The 15883-nt window shown below is 45.5% G+C and overlaps 1 protein-coding gene across 1 annotated transcript in view; it reads left to right on the top strand.

Moving 5' to 3' along the window:
* LOC139538694 (collagen alpha-2(IV) chain-like) overlaps positions 1–15883 on the top strand; it is a 104945-nt gene that overhangs the window by 87215 nt on the left and 1847 nt on the right. Inside the window, exons 19-46 of the mRNA XM_071341052.1 lie at positions 148–258; positions 445–594; positions 729–800; positions 912–1063; positions 1246–1318; positions 1439–1545; positions 1769–1952; positions 3507–3554; positions 4662–4727; positions 4863–4961; positions 5175–5396; positions 5523–5684; positions 5794–5964; positions 6212–6355; positions 6488–6613; positions 6734–6915; positions 7055–7118; positions 8972–9046; positions 9254–9361; positions 9485–9592; positions 9758–9955; positions 10075–10191; positions 10333–10494; positions 10673–10771; positions 10903–11049; positions 11239–11355; positions 15111–15302; positions 15528–15814. Coding sequence (XP_071197153.1) covers positions 148–258; positions 445–594; positions 729–800; positions 912–1063; positions 1246–1318; positions 1439–1545; positions 1769–1952; positions 3507–3554; positions 4662–4727; positions 4863–4961; positions 5175–5396; positions 5523–5684; positions 5794–5964; positions 6212–6355; positions 6488–6613; positions 6734–6915; positions 7055–7118; positions 8972–9046; positions 9254–9361; positions 9485–9592; positions 9758–9955; positions 10075–10191; positions 10333–10494; positions 10673–10771; positions 10903–11049; positions 11239–11355; positions 15111–15302; positions 15528–15814 — 3743 coding nt within the window. The remainder of the gene's footprint in view (positions 1–147; positions 259–444; positions 595–728; positions 801–911; positions 1064–1245; positions 1319–1438; positions 1546–1768; positions 1953–3506; positions 3555–4661; positions 4728–4862; positions 4962–5174; positions 5397–5522; positions 5685–5793; positions 5965–6211; positions 6356–6487; positions 6614–6733; positions 6916–7054; positions 7119–8971; positions 9047–9253; positions 9362–9484; positions 9593–9757; positions 9956–10074; positions 10192–10332; positions 10495–10672; positions 10772–10902; positions 11050–11238; positions 11356–15110; positions 15303–15527; positions 15815–15883) is intronic.

Genomic DNA, 15883 nt, shown 5'->3' with positions numbered 1-15883 from the left:
CAGGTAGTCAGCCTTTCATTGAATATGATGTTGAACATTAAAGACTAGCTTGTAGAGTTGTTATAATATATTGCTTACTGTTTTATTGTTATAATACTGATCGGTATATTGATACTGATTGATGTCCATGTTGGGGTGGGGATGTAGTTGGCCCCCCTGGACAGCTGGGACCCCAGGGAGAGATGGGTTTGCAGGGGGAGAAAGGTCTGCCAGGCCGGGCTGGACCTCCTGCTAGGAAGAGTGATAGTCAATTACAAGGTCAGTACCAAACCCTTACTTATCTAGTCAGTGGCCAGTAGTGTTAGAAGGTTTTTACACTAGTTACAGTGATGTGGCAATGTAGATCTATTGTACTTATTAATATGGTATAATAACAATTATTATAATTGTATTGTTAACAAGTTGTGCACTGTTTTATCTCCCTTATACCTCATGCTCCAACAGTGGAGTACCTGTGGGGTCCGTTCGGGGAACCGGGGGTAAAGGGAGAGACGGGCCCACCTGGAGAGCCAGGTATCCCTGCTCTCAGCCCCGGACCCCCAGGTATCGACGGCATTTCTGGGTTGAGGGGCCCACCCGGACCACCAGGATCATGTGAGTGTGGACATGAAAGAGATTCATATTGATATTTTATTAAAAGGTTGTTTAGTATGATGGAATGATATTAAAGGAATGTTGTGAGTTGTAAATGTGTTTCTTAATATGTGTATGTGTCAAAATATCTGCAGGGGCGGACTTCTACAAGGGATTTGCTGGGTCGAGAGGGCGGCCAGGCTCTGCAGGGAGAAAAGGACTGAAAGGTTAGAGTGTGTGTTTATTCAGACATGTAATCCGTGATGTACGTTTGTGCGCTGTATGCTCACATGTTATGCCTTACAGTACAGCTGATCTGAGTTGTGTATGTGTTTTAGGTGATCATGGGTTGTGTGAGTGCAACATTGTCCACTCTCCTCCGGGCCTGCCTGGCCCTGCTGGTAGCCAAGGCGACCCTGGAATGAGTGGCGAGTTTGGTCAGCAGGGCGAGCCAGGCGAGCCAGGACCCCAAGGTGTCACCGGACTGCCTGTAAGAACAACTAACACCACCTCAGCTTGACAACGTCTACCTCGTAACAAATATCACACATCTCTTTCAGTAGGGCAACATTCATCTTAAACATTTCTCTTAATAGTTTTTTTCCTCTCCAATTCTCTCTCACTGGCTTCCTATTCCCCTACTATATGTCCCCGTATTTCTTTCCTCCATAGGGGTTCCCTGGTGCCACAGGACAACCGGGTCCAAAGGGCAGGAAGGGCGAGTTCATTTGGGCCAAAGAGAAAGGTGGAGCATTTCTTATTCTTTCTTTTCACACACTTGTATATCCTTTATACAGTGGTGAGTGTGAGACACCATGAAGCAAGTGTATGTGTAAATGAGTGCGTTTGTGTGTGAACTCTACAGGATATGCCGGGGACCCAGGAGATCCGGGTGCGACTGGTGACCCAGGATTGCAGGGCTTCCCTGGGCCAAGTGGGATCAATGGATTCCCTGGGAACCGTGGTCTTTCAGTAAGTGGCCTACTAGTGCAACATAATACCCGCTAAAGATCCATTCTTGTCTTTCCCACCACCTACTTTCTCATGGATAACCTGCTGTTCAAGCACCTCAAACACTTTCTACCTGATAATGTGTCTATAATATTAGCTGTTTAAGCCAATGCAGCTGTGTAGATCTTTAGCATTACAGGGAGGGATATGTTCTGAGCTATATGTCCTGTGTTCTCTGTTCTAGGGGGACGCACCTGAGGGACTCACTGGAGAAAAGGGTTATCCTGGCCGGTCGGGTCTCCCTGGGTTGTTTGGACAGATGGGAGAACCGGGACGAGTTCTAGGTGCCACTAAAGGGGTCAGAGGGTTACAAGGCGATGATGGGGAGCCGGGTTACGCTGGTGTCGAAGGTCGAGCTGGAGATCCAGGTGTGTTACCCTCTCCCTCTTTTATCTCTCTTTCTCTCGCTCTCTTTCCCAATCATTCTGAGTACTTCTGTTTTTATCTCTCTTTCTCTCGCTCTCTTTCCCAATCACTCTGAGTACTTCTGTTTTTATCTCTCTTGAACGTTCTCATTCTTTTCTTCTCTATCTACCCTCTCTCCTCCTCCGTTAATTGTGGGGGAAACAGAAAGACTAGTTGTAGTAGGGGGCGGCAGGTATCCTAGCGGTTAAGGGCATTGGGCCAGTAACCGAAAGTTCGCTGGTTTGAATCCCCGAGCTGGCAAGTTGTAAAAAAATATTCCGTTCTGCCCTTGAGCAAGTTGACCCCCAAAAACAAGTGCTCCCCAAGTGCCGATGACATCGATTAATGCAGCCCTCGGCACCTCTCTGATTTACTGCATTCAGTCGTGCAAGTGACTAGGTATCCCCTTTCCCCATAGTTGTAGACTCCAAGGCCTTGTCATGAATGGGACTGTACAAGAATGTCTTACACCCTTGTGTCCAGAGATGGGCAGTATTTCTGTTTCATGTATTTCAATTACTTCTGAGTATTTTGATTCATTTGTATTACACTAGGCTGAACTAGGGCTCCCGAGTGGTGCAGTGGTCTAAGGCACTGCATCTCAGTGCAAGAAACGTCACTACAGTCCCTTGTTCAAATCCAGGCTGTATCACATCTAGCCGTGATTGGTACTCCCATAGGGCGGCGCACAATTGGCCCAGTGTTGTTCGGGGTAGGCCGTCATTGTAATTAAGAATTTGTTCTAAACTGACTTGCCTAGTTAAATAAAAGTTTAAAAAAATATATACACTTTTGTGGCCCCCCTTTCACCCTGCATTGGTATCAGAAGTCTGATGGCACTATGGTGTGATAAGAGCGTCTGCTAAATTAACTAAATATAAACGTATATGTAAAAATGAACAATTGCGAAGCATGCTTAGTATTATTGTAATGAGCTCTGCCCAGAAACAAGGCCAATCATAATACCCAGTGTGATTTGCAGTTCATTTTGGTATGTTCATATTCACACATACATTTACATTTTGGTTATTTAGTAGACACTCTTATCCAGAGTGACTTACAGTCAGTGCATTCCAAGTTAGATAAACAACAACATATCACAGTCATAGCAAGTAAAACGTTTCTGTAACCGGTACTGATAATGTTGTTGCTGTTCGGGCCGACTACTTGCAAATGTATTTCTGCATTTGAAAATACAAAATACATGTATTTTAATTAAATACATTTAAAAACGCAAGTATTATATTGTTTATTTTGATACATTAATATTTATGGTATTTTGTAATTGTATTTTGTCATTTTTGCCCATCCCTGCTTGTGTCCATGATTGAAATGATGCTTCATCGTTGCTCATCTCGCTCTCCAGATGAGCCCTGATGCAGTCTGTCTGCATCACTCAAACCAGCCCCAAAAGTGCTTGTATGAGATCATGCTTGAGCTTTTCTAACCCTTATGTTGAATGTTTCTCTTTTTCTTTCTCCCTCTCTCTTTCCAATCGCTCTTATTGCCATTGAAAGGAGTGTCTGGCTGTAGTCCGAGAGGAGATGGACGACTGAATGACAAAGGTAGCTGGAGTAACAGCATTTTCATTACATGAACCTTTCTCTACTTTTCTACTGGTGCTTTGCTTCCGTAGCCTTTCTGTCTTGGGTTTGTTTACAGTCAGTGAGTATGTTTACATGCACACAAATAATTCGATATTAAACTGATTACGGCAGTAAGCCAAGTATGGCATTAGTCATGTAAACACTTTACTTGGCTTAACTTAATGGGCGTAAGGTCATAATCGATGTAAGGATACGGCGATTAAAAACACCTGGTTTTCTAGGCAATCGTTCAAATTATTAGGACATGTAATCGCCTTAATCAGAGTAACAACGGTATATATGATCTGCGCATGTGCTAGCACAAGCAGTGCGAGCTTCCTTCTTTTGCGCAAGTGAAGTGAGTTCAGATAGAAAAGTATTCATCTTAGAAATAGTTTTCACATACAAACTGTATATGTCCCAACTCAGAATCAAATATGCTTCACAAAAATAACATGGTCGCAGTGGTAGAACGTTTATTTTGATTGGTGATTTTCTGCATTTATCAAAGTCCCATCGGGTAGCCTGATTTGAAGTCCCATCACGTAGCCTGATTTGAAGTCCCATCACGTAGCCTGATTTGAAGTCCCATCACGTAGCCTGATTTGAAGTCCCATCAGGTAGCCTGATTTCAGATGTGTCCATGTAAACAGGATTATTAGGGAAATCATTCTTCAAAGCATGAAATGTTTAAATCAAACTATTATATTAATCTGACTATTCACAATAATCGTATTATTGTGTGCATGTAACCGTGCTCACTGTGTATAGAGTAAGAGTTAAGTGCACTACTTTTCTGTAACTGGTTTCTCCCTTCATAGTCTTGTCTTTGGTTAGTTGGCTAATATGTATAAATTCTTTTATTATCGCTATGGTCTGATCCACAATCCACACTGGGAAACAGTATCGTCGAACCAAGGCAATAAGCAGGCAAAAGCACAGAAGTTTCCACAGATATGTACAGTATGAGATGTGGAGTAGAGCTTCATTAGACAGTAGTGAAACAGCAGTTATAAAAGGAGGACCGTTCTCATAGTAATTATTGATACAATCTAAATATGTCCATTGTGTGTTATTTTTACTCAGGCGATTGTGATGCCGTACCCGGACCACCCGGTATGCCAGGACCCCAAGGGTTAGTGGGTTTCCCAGGTAACTTTTCCTTTAAGTTCAGTTTGAGCTTTAGAATGCAAAACAGAAAATGTGTCATATGTCCTGCATGGTCTTTTCCTGTCAAGATCCACATTTATGATTAACTTCCTGTATGTTCTTTTGTCTGTGCTTCAGGCATCCCAGGTCAAAATGGATTCACAGGTCCACTTGGAGATGACGGGGCCAAAGGAGAGATAGGAGAGCAAGGCATAGGAGGGTCTCCTGGACAGCCAGGTAATCATGTTGCTGCTTTAGCTGTAATAGTAGTCTTTTTGCTCTAGTTACAGACACATAACATCCGCTCCCTCTACACAGATACGTTTACTCCCACTTGTAATGGACACACTATAGAGTACTATAGTGCTTTAATACTTATTACATCTTTGTCCAGGTTCTAACCTCCTACCAGCTGATGGTGATAGTTCTGATGGTCTGGTCCTCTCTCAGGTTTCACTGGCCCCCGTGGAGACTTGGGTCAGCCCGGCACCAAGGGTAAACCTGGAGATCAAGGTCTGCCAGGCCAACAGGGTCGGGACGGGGAGTCCGGGGAAAAGGGACCACACGGGGAGATCTGGGGAGCGTCGACCGGACAAACTGGAGAAGTGGGTCTTCCTGGAGAGCAGGGACCTAAAGGTTTTAGCGGAGAGCCTGGAAACGAGGGCTACCCAGGTGGGTACTACCATAACGTACCAGTGTACTGAAGTTGACATTCAATAAACTACAATGTCTCCACCTTTTCAAGAGTGGTAATGTATAGCTATTGTAATGGCTTCTCTCTCTGCCCGTCTCTCTCAGGGATGGGTGGCATGCCTGGGATGATTGGGTTCAAGGGCGACGTGGGTCCTTCAGGTCTACAGGGGGAGCAAGGAAGACCGGGAGCTGCTGGGAAGTACGGCTGGAAAGGTGTACCCGGACAGGCTGGAGTCCATGGACCAACAGGAAGCTTCGGACAACCAGGTCAGACACACAACTGACTAACTTCTCTTTTTTAACTTTTTTAACTTGCTTTGAAAGGGAAGAAACTCTTTGACTCACAGCTAATACACTGTGTATTTGTATCTTCCAGGTTTGAGCGGAGGCAGGGGTGATCAGGGGGACCCTGGCGCCCCGGGGCCAATAGGACTAAAGGGGACACCAGGGGAGTTTGGAGGTCTGGGTGCTGAGGGAAACACCGGACACCTGGGTGACCCTGGAGAGCCAGGACCTACAGGACACTCTGGCCTGCCAGGGTTCAAAGGTTACTTACTATACACATACTATACTCAGTGGAGTCATGTTCTGTCCAATGTTCTAATTATAGAGTTCGTGGTCATATACAGTATGGTCATACTCTGATCACATTCCATGTCATTTCCCGATGAAGAGTTGATATGAGGATACAATGTCACACTGGAGTTTTGCAGTGAGTAATGCTGAAATATATAATAGCCACATGCTGCTGTAAGGACGTTCCTCCTGACCTGTGATGTCACTTCCTGTTCCAGGTATCAAAGGTTCTCGTGGCATGTCAGGGTTTGGAGGTATGCCCGGTGAGTCGGGCCTGAAGGGCTTCTCTGGACAGAAGGGAGAGGATGGGATTCCTGGCGGATTTGGACAGAAAGGAATCATGGGCGACTATGGTTCAAAGGGTGAGACTGAACTGTCAATTAGAATGATGTGTCTTTCTGTGCTCTACCACTCTCTTTCCCTATCTTTCTCTTACTCTTTATCAGATCCTTATATCTGGTTGGACACTCACACTTAAACCAGCTGTCTCCTAGGTGAACGTGGTCTGAGTGGCCTGCCAGGCGAGAAGCCCCACATCCCTCGTCAGATCATCAATGACATGAAGGGGACCAAGGGAGAAGATGGAACACCAGGACAAATCGGATTTACTGGACCCAGAGGTGATTCAGGCTTCATACCCTCCCGCTCTTCTTTATTCACATACTCTCATCCTTCTCTCCTTCTAATTTCACTCCTCTCATTCTCATCCCTTCTTCACCTTCCCCACTTCTCTTCTACAGGTCCTAAAGGTTTTCCCGGAGTTCCGGGTATGGAGGGCTACCATGGCGTTCCCGGAGACCCCAGCGATGAGAAGGGTTTCCCAGGCAACCCAGGGGCGCAGGGACTTCCAGGGCCAAAAGGAATGCCAGGTCCGACTGGATCAAATGGAATCAGCGGCTTTCCTGGGATGTCTGGTCACAGGGTGAGACCATGTAGTCTGGTTCCCATTGTATCTCTGCTGCAGCCAGCCCCCTTTATTGTTCATGCTAAACATGTTCTACAAACAGGTTAGACACATCTCTGTCCGATCTAATGTGGTGTTTCTTGTGTTTGTTTCTTAGGGGGAGAAAGGTACCCCCGGTGCCTACGGATCTTCAGGAGATCCAGGAGGGAAGGGTGTCAAAGGTATGACGCCCCTGTCTGTCCCAAATCTCACAGATTGATAAGTACAGTACCGTAGACCACAGGAGGTTGGTGGCACCTTAATTGGGGAGGACGGCTAGTGGTAATTACTGTAGCGGAAAATAAGTGGAATGGTATCAAACACATGCTTTCTACGTGTCTGATGACATTCCATTCGCTCCGTTCCAACCATTATTATGAGCCGTCCTCCCCTCAGCAGCCTCCACTGCCGTAGACGCCAGTAGTCATCCAAACTTCACTTTCCAGCTGTTTCAACTCAGTTTAAACTTGTCTTTGTTAACCTCTCTAGGGTATGTGGGACGGTAGAGTCTCACCTCGTCAACAGCCAGTGAAACTGCAGTGCGCCAAATTCAAAACAACAGAAATCCCATAATTAAACTTCCTCAAACATACATGTATTTTACACCATTTTAAAGATACACTTGTTGTAAATCCAGCCACAGTGTCCGATTTCAAAAAGGCTTTACGACGAAAGCAAACCAAACGATTATGTTAGGTCAGAGCCAAGTCACAGAAAAACACAGCCATTTTTCCAGCCAAAGAGAGGAGTCACAAAAAGCAGAAATATAGATAAAATGAATCACTAACCTTTGATGATCTTCATCAGATGACACTCATAGGACTTCATGGTACACAATACATGTATGTTTTGTTCGGTAAAGTTCATATTTATATCCAAAATTCTGAGTTTACATTGGCGCGTTATGTTCAGTAGTTCCAAAACATCCGGTGATTTTGCAGAGAGCCACATCAATTTACAGAAATAGTCATCATAAATGTTGATGAAAATACAAGTGTTATACATGGAATTTTAGATCCACTTCTCCTTAATGTAACCGCTGTGTCAGATTTCAAAAAAACTTTACGGAAAAAGCAAACCATGCAATAATTTGAGTACGGCGCTCAGACGACAAATCAACCCAAAGAGATATCCGCCATGTTGGAGTCAACAGAAGTCAGAAATAGCATTATAAATATTCACTTATCTTTGATGATCTTCATTCAGAATGCACTCCCAGGAATCCCAGTTCCCCAATAAATGTTTGTTTTGTTCGATAATGTTCATTATTTATGTCTAAATTCCTCCTTGTTGTTCGCGCGTTCAGTACACAATCTAAACTCACGACGCGGGGGCAGGTCCAGGCAAAAGTTCAGACGAAGTCATATTACAGTCCGTAGAAACATGTCACACGAAGTATAGAATCAATCTTTAGGATGTTTTTAACATAAATCTTCAATAATGTTCCAACCGGAGAATTCCTATGTCTTCAGAAATGCAATGGAACTCAAGCTAACTCTCACATAAACGCGCATGGTCAGCACATGGTCAGCTCATGGCAGACCTTACTCAATCCCCTCTCATTCGCCCCCACTTCACAGTAGAAGCATCAAACAAGGTTCTAAAGACTGTTGACATCTAGTGGAAGCCTTAGGAAGTGCAACGTGACCCCATTTCCACTGTATCTTGGATAAGCAAAGAGTTGAAAAACTAAAAACCTCAGATTTCCCACTTCCTGGTTGGATTTTGTCTCAGGTTTTTGCCTGCCATATGAGTTATCTTATACTCACAGACATCATTCCAACAGTTTTAGAAACTTCAGAGTGTTTTCCATCCAAATCCACTAATAATATGCATATCCTAGCATCTGGGCCTGAGTAGCAGGCAGTTTACTCTGGGCACGCTTTTCATCCGGACGTGAAAATACTGCCCCCTACCCCAAAGAAGTTAAGCACTTGGATTCGAAGCGAAAGTCCCAGGACTATTTAACATTTAAATAGAAGACTGAGTAGTGAAAGGCACTGGCTGAAATACGCCTCATTGTTTTCTTCTCCAGGTGAGGAGGGTCCCATAATCGACATGCCCGGATCCACAGGACTGAGGGGGGAGGATGGTTTCCCAGGGGTTCCAGGTGAGTCACTCATTGAGGCTTGCTTCCTTCATTTGCATTAGGAACTGTGGACTGGTGAGAGAAAATACAGTGCACCTGGTAGTGGTAGGCCTCCACCATATTGATAACAGTACAGATGAAGAAAAGGAGTCTAGTTTTACTAAGATGCTGTCTGAGATGTGTTAACATGGTAGCAGTGTTCCTGATGCCCTCTGTCTCTCCCTACAGGTCAGAAGGGCTACATTGGGAATCTGGGAGACAGGGGCGGTGGTGGTTTCCATGGTATTGACGGCATGAAAGGGGGGCCGGGAGAGCCTGGCACAGGAGGTCCTATAGGTAAGAGACTTGACTTCCTACCATGTTGCTCACATTTTTTAAATGAGTGTCATTCATTGCCTGTGTCTGACTGTTGCCTGTGTATGCCTGTTGTTTGTGTCTGACTGTGGTTGCTGTCTCCAGGATCTGATGGTCAAGGAGGGTTTCAAGGCAACCAGGGTACGAAGGGATGGCCTGGGGTCCCCGGAGAATCAGGCACAAATGGACGACCAGGCTTCCCAGGACAGAGAGGTACACACACACACACACACACACACACACACACACACACACACACACACACACACACACACACACACACACACACACACACACACACACACACACACAAAAGCACAGGTGTGCACACACAACACCTTTGCCTTATCATTGTGTTTGATCTGCTCCTTTCTGCAGGTTTTCCTGGACTAAAGGGTATATTGGGACTGGATGGACTGAAGGGTGAGAAGGGCATCCCTGGACTTCCAGGTCAGGATAACTTGGGAACCCCAGGTGTTCCTGGTGCTAAGGGAACGAGGGGTGAGACAGGTATACCCAACTCAGAGGTCGGGACCCCAGGATCGCTGGGTTTGAAGGGCGTTCAAGGACAACCAGGTTAGTCATTGCTCCAAAAGACACATTGCATCTTTTTGTTACAAGGTTTGGAGGACATTTAGTATTTCAAAGTATCTAAGACCTCCCCCTTCTCTTCTTTTTTTGTCCCTTGTACTCAGGTGACCAGGGCCAGGTGGGACCCCCAGGGTTTCAGGGCCCCCATGGACCACAGGGCACCTCAGACACACCTGGACCATCAGGAGACCCTGGCTTCCCTGGATCCAAAGGGCTGCCAGGTATAGTAGAGTGGGGAATGCGTGGATTTACAGTAAATTAACTAAGTATGTATCCTCTGGGATGTGGTGTGCATGGTGTGTGGGATGTGTTTGGTTGGTGTATGTATTTGGTGTGCTAATAATGATTGTTCTGTTTCATAGGTTTCCCTGGGCCCCGTGGATATCCTGGTGAGCCCTCTCCATATGGAGAGAAGGGTTTAGCTGGCCACTATGGCTTCCCTGGATTCTCTGGTCTGAAAGGAAAGCAGGGGGATCAGGGACCATCAGGCTACAAAGGACAGAGTGGAGTGTCTGGGAAGAAAGGTACAGATCATAGAATTATAGTAGCCCGAGTGGGAATTCCGAAATACAATCCAGAATTATGTTTTATTATCCATCGTAGATGGCTTTCTGTTTCACATTTGACAAGGAGGGATTATTGAGCTGGTTATTTTGTACTGAAACAGTAAAATTAGTAACAGCCATGGTTTTTTCCCCAAAGGTGTGAAGGGAGAGCAAGGGATGATGGGAATTCCTGGTAGGTTTGGTTTCCAAGGAGACCGAGGTCCTTCCGGCCCAAAAGGAAGTACTGGACCCATAGGTAGACATCATCTCCCTCGGTTTGATATCAATCTGCACCTCATTATAATTCACCTGAAAATCACCTACACTATTATTAAAGTTTCCTGTTTCTCACGTACAAAATGTGTGTGACCTGGTCCGGTCCTGCAGGTTATCCGGGAGCCCCAGGTAACCAGGGCCCAGCCCCAGTCCCCCTCAGGATGCCAGGAGAAAGGGGTGCTCCAGGGCCTCAGGGCATCCGAGGACCAGAGGGGGTACGAGGGGAGACTGGTCCGAAAGGACCCCCTGGAGCTCCAGGTAGGAGGATCCAGCAGCACAACTACCTCATATTGTGTAACAATATTGTTATGTACTTCTCTATATCAAATGTTGTTCTTTATACAAGTGCTTCTGTAGGATTGGCTGACTTTCTTCACTGAATGACCATTCCCCTCTTTTTGCTTCTACCTTACCCCTTCTTTAACCCCCCCCCCCCTTCCAATTTAGGCTACCTGGGCCCCCAGGGGCAGAAGGGGATGCCAGGGGTAGGTGGCAGACCGGGTACCCCCGGGTACCGTGGGAATGACGGAGGGAGGGGCCACCTTGGTCTTCAAGGCATGGAAGGTAGGTACAGTAAGGCAGCCATGCCAGGGAATATAAGGATTACAGCAATCAGGCCTGGATTAAGGGATTAAGAATGGGAGTAAGGCAGGGAGCTAGTTTCCACCAGAGGGTTTGGGTCAGAGTGTTATTTGTTTGAATGAGCCGCAGGTGTTTTATGAGAGAAATTACCCATGGCCTGTAGGGATTATTAGTTATGTAATTAGTTTAGTGCTGAAGGAGCCAGGATTTTAGGTGGCTGATCTGAAATGAATTAAAACCTGTATTCCATTGACAGTTCTCATGGTTCTCTTGTTTTACCTTGAAAGCAGTGGCGAACCGTGACTATAGGATTTAGGCCTTCAGAGGGACCAAAAATCTTCCAATACGTATCAAAAATCTAGAATATAACAGAAGAAAACATAGCTTCACTTAATGCGCCTGACATTATATCTTCTGTAGTCAGACCATTCTAGTTCTAGTGAAGGAGGAACAATGCTTTTTGATGGCATTATGAATGAATCAAACAGGCCTGTCTGCACTTCGGGCTGCTGCGCACACAGAGACAGAACCGGCACAGACGCAACATGTGACACACAGTATAAAATAATGCAACCAGCCTGGTAGCCTAACACCACTATCACCAATAGCGAGAACAGCAGTGTCACATCAAAGGTGACAGGCTTGTGGTGCTGAAAGACCAGCGACCGTAATACTTGTGCACTTGGTTAAACACATAGACAGGCGACAGCAGTCACACACAGCATCAAATATTGTTAGAGTAAGCAGCCCATTCACTCCAGTAGGCATAAAATCATAACCTTACAAAAGCACAACCATTTCATTTCCAGAATGAAATGAACAAACCAGCTATTACTTCCCATTGCAAAAATATTTTATCACGGTCATCTCACTAACCGGTGATCTAAAGTTTAAATGCAACAATGTCATTATTTCACAGTCATTATTTTCCAAGAGATACTGTAGCTAACAGCAAGCAAGCTGCAACAACAAACAGTGCCACTCACCAGATGATAGTTTGTAAACGAAATTTGAAAGATAATCTTGAAAAAGGTGATGCTAATAACTGAGCAACAACATCCACCTTAAAGTTGAGAACAGCGGCTGCAGCCATTTTCACATTACCACAACAGAATCTAGGTAATGTTACTTGCATTATGGGAAAACTACAGCTTGCACCACTGATTATTTGCTTTTGCGCTCACTTTTTTACAATTTTTCTGTGCTTCCTATTGCAAGTCAAAATGTGATTGGTTAATTCCACTGTCACTCCAAAATTCTGTTGTAGTACAGTTGAATGGCAGAGGACTTCTGTCCAGCTTCTGAAGGTCAATGGCTGGTTGAGCCAGCTCGATTTTTCTACACAGAGATCACAAAAGAAAAATCTGGGATATTTTTTTATCTTCAGTATTAACCTAACCCTTCTCTTTCCAACACAAACAGAAGAGATGAAATCAGAAGATCATTAAAATGATTGTAAAGATGAAAAGAACAATATATACATAGAAGGGCCTCATGGTTCCCTACTATCTGAAAGTGTTATTTCATGTTAAATTCATTTTAACCACACACAAATTAAAAAGGAACATATGAATAAATTGCACACAATTCCTCTCTTATACACAGAGGCATTTCAAATCGAATGTTATTGGTCACATACACATGTTTAGCAGATGTTATTGCGGGTGTAGCGAAATGCTTGTGTTTCTAGCTCTAACAGTGCAGTAATAAGTAATAGCTAACAATTTCACAACAATACACACAAATCTAAAGTAAAGGAATGGAATTAAGAATATATAAATATTTGGATGAGCAATGTCGGAGCGGCATAGACTAAAATACAGTACAATAGAATAGAATTCAGTATATACGTATGAGATGAGTAATGCAAAATATGTAAACATTATTAAAGTGACTAGTGTTCCATTATTAAAGTGGCCAGTGATTTCAGGTCTATGTATATAGGGCAGCAGCCTCTAAGGTGCTAGTGATGGCTATTTAACAGTCTGATGGCCTTGAGATAGAAGCTGTTTTTCAGTTTCTTTTTCAGGTCCCAGCTTTGATGCACCTGTACTGAACTCGCCTTCTGGATGATAGCGGGGTGAACAGGCAGTGGCTCGGGTTGTTGTTGTCCTTAATTATCGTTTTGGTCTTCCTGTGACATCGGGTGCTGTAGGTGTCCTGGAGGGTAGTTTGCCCCCGGTGATGCGTTGGGCAGACAGCACCACCCTCTGGAGAGCCCTGCGGTTGCGGGTGGGGCAGTTGCCATACCAGGCTGTAATACAGCCCGACATGATACTCTCAATTGTGCATCTCTAAAAGTTTGTGAGGTGTGTTAGGTGCCAAGACAAATTTCTTCAGCCTCCTGAAGAAGGCGCAATAGCGCCTACTTCACAACACTGTCTGTGTGGATGGACCATTTCAGTTTGTCAGTGATGTGTACACCGAGGAACTTGAAGCTTTCCACCTTCTTCACTGTGGTCCTGTCAATGTGGATAGGGGTGTGCACCCCCTGCTCTTTCCTGAAGTCCACAATCAGCTCCTTTGTTTTGAAGAGGTTGAGTGAGAGGTTATTTTTCTGGCACCACACTCCCAGGGCCCTCACCTCCTCCCTGTAGGCTGTCTCGTCATTGTTGGTAATCAGGCCTACTACTGTTGTGTCGTCTGCAAACTTGATGATTGAGTTGGAGGCGTGTGTGGCCACACAGTCATGGGTGAACAGGGAGTATAGGAGGGGGCTGAGCACACACCCTTGTGGGGCCCCTGAGTTGAGGATCAGCGAAGTGGAGGTGTTGTTTCCTACCTTTACCACCTGGGGGCGGCCCATCAGCAAGCCCAGGACCCAGTTGCACAGGGCAGGGTTCAGACCCAGGGCCCCGAGCTTAATGATGAGCTTGGATGGTACTATGGTGTTGAATGCTGAGCTATAGTCAATGAACAGCATTCTTACATAAGTATTCCTCTTGTCCAGATGGGATAGGGCAGTGAGCAGTGCGATGGCGATTGCGTTGTCTGTGGATCTATTGGGGCTGTAAGCAAATGGAAGTCGGTCTAGGGTGTCAGGTAAGGTAGAGGTGACATGTGACTAGTCTCTCAAAGCACTTATTGATGACAGAAGTGAGTGGTACAGGGCGATAGTCATCTAGTTCAGTTACCTTTTGCTTTCTTGGGTACAGGAACAATGGCGGACATCTTGAAGCATGTGGGAACAGCAGACTGAGATAGGGAGAGCTTGAATATGTCCGTAAACACACCAGTCAGCTGGTCTGCGCATGCTCTGAGGACGTGGCTAGGAACATCGTCTGGGCTGGCAGCCTTGCAAGGGTTAACTCGCTTAAACGTCTTACTCACGTCGGCCACGGAGAAGGAGAGCCCACAGTCCTTTGTAGCTGGCCTCTTCGGTGGCACTGTGTTATCCTCAAAGCGGGCGAAAAGATGTTTAGCTTATCCGGAAGCAAGATGTCGGTGTCCGCGACGTGGCTGGTTTTCCATTTGTAGTTTGTGATTGTCTGTAGACCCTGCCACATACGTCTCGTGTCTGCGTCTCCACTTTGTCTCTGTACTGACATTTTGCCTGTTTGATTGCCTTACGGAGGGAATAACTACACTGTTTGTATTCGGCCATATTTCCAGGCCTTGCCATGGTTAAATGTGGTGGTTGGCGCTTTCAGTTTTGCGCGAATGCTGCCATCTATCCACGGTTTCTGGTTTGGGTAGGTTTTAATAGTCACATTTTAACCTCTCTCTCTGACCCCTAGGACACCGTGGTAACCCAGGTACTACAGGGTTGCCTGGCATGCCTGGACGCAGTGTGAGTGTGGGATATCTGCTGGTGAAGCACAGCCAATCAGAGCAGACCCCCATGTGCCCCGTGGGCATGTCCAAGCTGTGGGATGGCTACAGTCTACTGTACTTCGAGGGCCAGGAAAAGGCCCACAACCAGGACCTAGGTGAGAGAGAGGATGAGAAAACCTAAAAGACACAAAATGTAAAAAAGACCACACAATTATTAGTTTATTCTTGTATCTATTCAGATTTTATTTGATATTTCATTGGCAGATAGAACCAATTAGGCTCTCTCAAGTTAGCATGTAGTGGCTGTAGCACTGTGTCATCCTTTTATATGAATACGTGTATTGATTAATTGGTTCATTCAATGTTTCTATTGATCCCAGGTCTGGCAGGCTCCTGCCTCCCTCGTTTCAACACCATGCCCTTCCTGTACTGCAACCCCGGAGACGTCTGCTACTATGCCAGCCGCAATGACAAATCCTATTGGCTGTCCACCACCGCACCCCTTCCCATGATGCCCGTGGAAGAGGATGAGATCAAACCCTACATCAGCCGCTGCTCTGTGTGCGAGGCTCCGTCTGTCGCCGTCGCCGTGCACAGCCAGGACATCACCATCCCACAATGCCCTGTGGGCTGGCGCAGCCTGTGGATTGGCTACTCCTTCCTTATGGTGAGTCTCTTGCTTCCTGTTCTAATAGACAGTCTAAAGTGGCCTATTCTAGTCTCCTTTTCATCTTTA

This window comes from Salvelinus alpinus, chromosome 14 (assembly GCF_045679555.1).
Source record: "Salvelinus alpinus chromosome 14, SLU_Salpinus.1, whole genome shotgun sequence".
NCBI classification, from domain to species: domain Eukaryota; kingdom Metazoa; phylum Chordata; class Actinopteri; order Salmoniformes; family Salmonidae; genus Salvelinus; species Salvelinus alpinus.
The sequence above is the reverse complement of the archived record's forward strand: the minus strand, read 5'-3'. Positions and strand labels throughout refer to the sequence as shown.